Here is a 2,379-nt window from a genome sequence, read left to right as displayed (position 1 = left end):
TGAGAAGAAAATTTTTCGTCTTTTTCAGCTCGTAGTTTTTGGTATGTAAAAATTATCAAACTCATATAAACTTAAAAAATGTGATAAGCTTTTAAAAGTAGAGATTTCAAGCTTTAAAACCCTTTTTTTAAATTTGAATTTCATTCATTATTGACGAAGATATTGTATATACAACTTTGAGCTAAAAAATACGCGATGACTTTTTACTCAATCTAATATAATATGTGTATTCATCATTTTGATACGTATTGTATCAATTTAGATCATTCTTTAAGTATATTGCTAAAATTAAAATAATTTAATAGAAAGTTAATACACATATCAAGTACTCGATATAAAAGGGGTTATTAGAGGCCTAAGTTTTTGAACACTAACACAATTAAAAATGCAAGCAATGTCAGCAACATGAATAGTAATTTACATTGCTATGTTAAATTGATTTCTTAACAAAATATTTAACGGTTTCCAAATCAGGATGAAAATACATAAAATTCAAAATATTATTGAAGTCAAGAAAAATCATAAAATTTGGTTTGGAAATCTGGGAAAAGTTATGGAATTTTAAGATAAGGAATTTGTGACAACCCTGTGTAATGCAAATAAACTTATAACTAGCATTATGAAGTTTGCATATGAAGTTTAATACAACTAAATAATTAAAATATAGTAAATCAATCTGTAAGTTAACACAAATACTTTTTGAGATATTCTGTATATCTTAGACATTGCTTCTCAGTTTGTAATATCTTAAACGTATACGCGATTCTAATTTACTTCAAATGTATTTTTCAGTGTAATATCTTTGATACAATCCAGCAAAGATCTTCAGTCTTCGATTCAAGCGGTAAAAACTCAAATTCGTACGATAATGCAGAAACATGATACTTAAATAAATACTGATATTATGAAATGTTTATTTAGATAATTTATTTTACAATTTATTTCGAAATGAGTATATTAAACGCTATTTTATTAATTAATAACAAGTTCACTTATTGTCACTTTTATTCTATTCTCTTAAGTATAAGATAAATAAATCAGCTAATCTAAACGTTTTAATCAAATAAGGACCGTGGAATTCGGATCCCATTGAGTTCCATTTCTAGTCTTTCTACTATAAGCCTTAGATGGTGGCGTATTCTCCTGTGTTCCGATAGATGCAGTCTTGTTTCTCAACAATTGTTGCGGTTTTTTTTGTATTTGATTGTTATTAGATCGATTGCCAAGAGGTATTCGATTCTAAAGAAATTATTAATTATTTACAAATATATATATATACATAATTTTGTATATACGTATATACTATAATATTGTATAAATTACCTCATACATTTCAATTTCCTGTTTGTTCTCAAGAGAAAACAATTTTTCTTCATTAAGTTTAATATTTACTTTAGTGTTCTTTTTTTTTCCTTTTGTGTCTTCCTTTTTTCGAAAATCTGTCTTCATTGGCTTTAAAGAGGTACTAATCGTGGTATATTTATCAAATGTTATAATTACATCATCTCTTGAAACTTTTTTTCGCGATAATTCTTTCTCATCCTTCTTATCCGATACGCTTTTCTCCAAAGATAGTGAATCGTGCCACAATTTAATTTTATCGTCATCTCTTGTCTTTGTATTAGATTCAATATTTTCACAATCATTCTGTTTTTCTGTCTCGTTTTTATCTTCTTCATTATCAATAGCAACTATCTGTTTGTCCGAGACTAACGATCTTTTCTCTTCACTAATATATTTTGGATTCCTAATAACTGTAATTTCCTTTTCACTTTTGGAGATATTTAAATTAAAATTGTACAGAGATGTGATAGATAGTCCATCCTTTTTCTCTGTATCTAATGCTTTCAGACTTTCCGAAGCTGTATCGAATAATCGTGTTTCCGGGATATTAATCGCTGTATCGATCTTCTGACAAGAATTTTTCGGATTATAAATATCCATTTCATAACTACCTTTACGACTCAAATTTTCTTGCGATCGTGCTTTTATCAACGCAAGAGATTTTGGTATTAAGATAGGAGTTCTGTCAAAATCTGCAGCTGGAGATCTAGGATCTAATCCCAAAATTATAAAGCGTTCTTTATCTATTGGCGTAATTATTTTTGAACTCTTTGCTACATTAACATTTGGTGTTAAATCCTGCACCTCAATCTATAAAAATACATATTACAAGTTAAATTTTTTCTTTTTAAAAAATAAACAAATAAAATATGATTATAAGATTTAAAACATACTTTATTTGTAAGATATGCATAAGATTCTATTTTGCTTATTAAACAATATTATAGAATATATTAGAATCTGAAAGACCAACCATATAGTGTTTAAGAGTATTCAATTTTTTTAAAGTTGAATTAAAAACAATCGATAAAAAAA

At 26.8% G+C, this 2,379-nt stretch overlaps 2 protein-coding genes across 7 annotated transcripts in view; one reads left to right on the top strand and one right to left on the bottom strand.

The window, feature by feature from the left end:
* The window catches only part of LOC108755190 (RNA-binding protein 48), a 6,952-nt gene extending 6,063 nt beyond the window's left edge, over positions 1-889 (top strand). For all 3 annotated transcript variants that reach the window (XM_018498069.1, XM_018498068.1, XM_018498067.1), the window contains exon 6: positions 793-889. In XM_018498069.1, the coding sequence (XP_018353571.1) occupies positions 793-889 (97 nt within the window). The remainder of the gene's footprint in view (positions 1-792) is intronic.
* A 126-nt stretch (positions 890-1,015) lies between these two features.
* The window catches only part of LOC108755188, a 3,884-nt gene continuing 2,520 nt past the window's right edge, over positions 1,016-2,379 (bottom strand). For 3 of the 4 annotated variants that reach the window (XM_018498058.1, XM_018498060.1, XM_018498059.1), the window contains 2 exons: positions 1,324-2,154; positions 1,016-1,239 (listed from right to left, as the gene is read on the bottom strand). In XM_018498058.1, coding sequence (XP_018353560.1) covers positions 1,060-1,239; positions 1,324-2,154 — 1,011 coding nt within the window. In that variant the 3' untranslated portion in view covers positions 1,016-1,059. The remainder of the gene's footprint in view (positions 1,240-1,323; positions 2,155-2,379) is intronic. The other variant, XM_018498061.1, reaches the window with a different exon arrangement.

The sequence above is a fragment of the Trachymyrmex septentrionalis genome, unplaced genomic scaffold, assembly GCF_001594115.1.
Source record: "Trachymyrmex septentrionalis isolate Tsep2-gDNA-1 unplaced genomic scaffold, Tsep1.0 scaffold86, whole genome shotgun sequence".
In the NCBI taxonomy this organism is placed as follows: domain Eukaryota; kingdom Metazoa; phylum Arthropoda; class Insecta; order Hymenoptera; family Formicidae; genus Trachymyrmex; species Trachymyrmex septentrionalis.
Note: the sequence above shows the minus strand (reverse complement) of the source record. Positions and strands in the feature narration are given on the sequence as shown.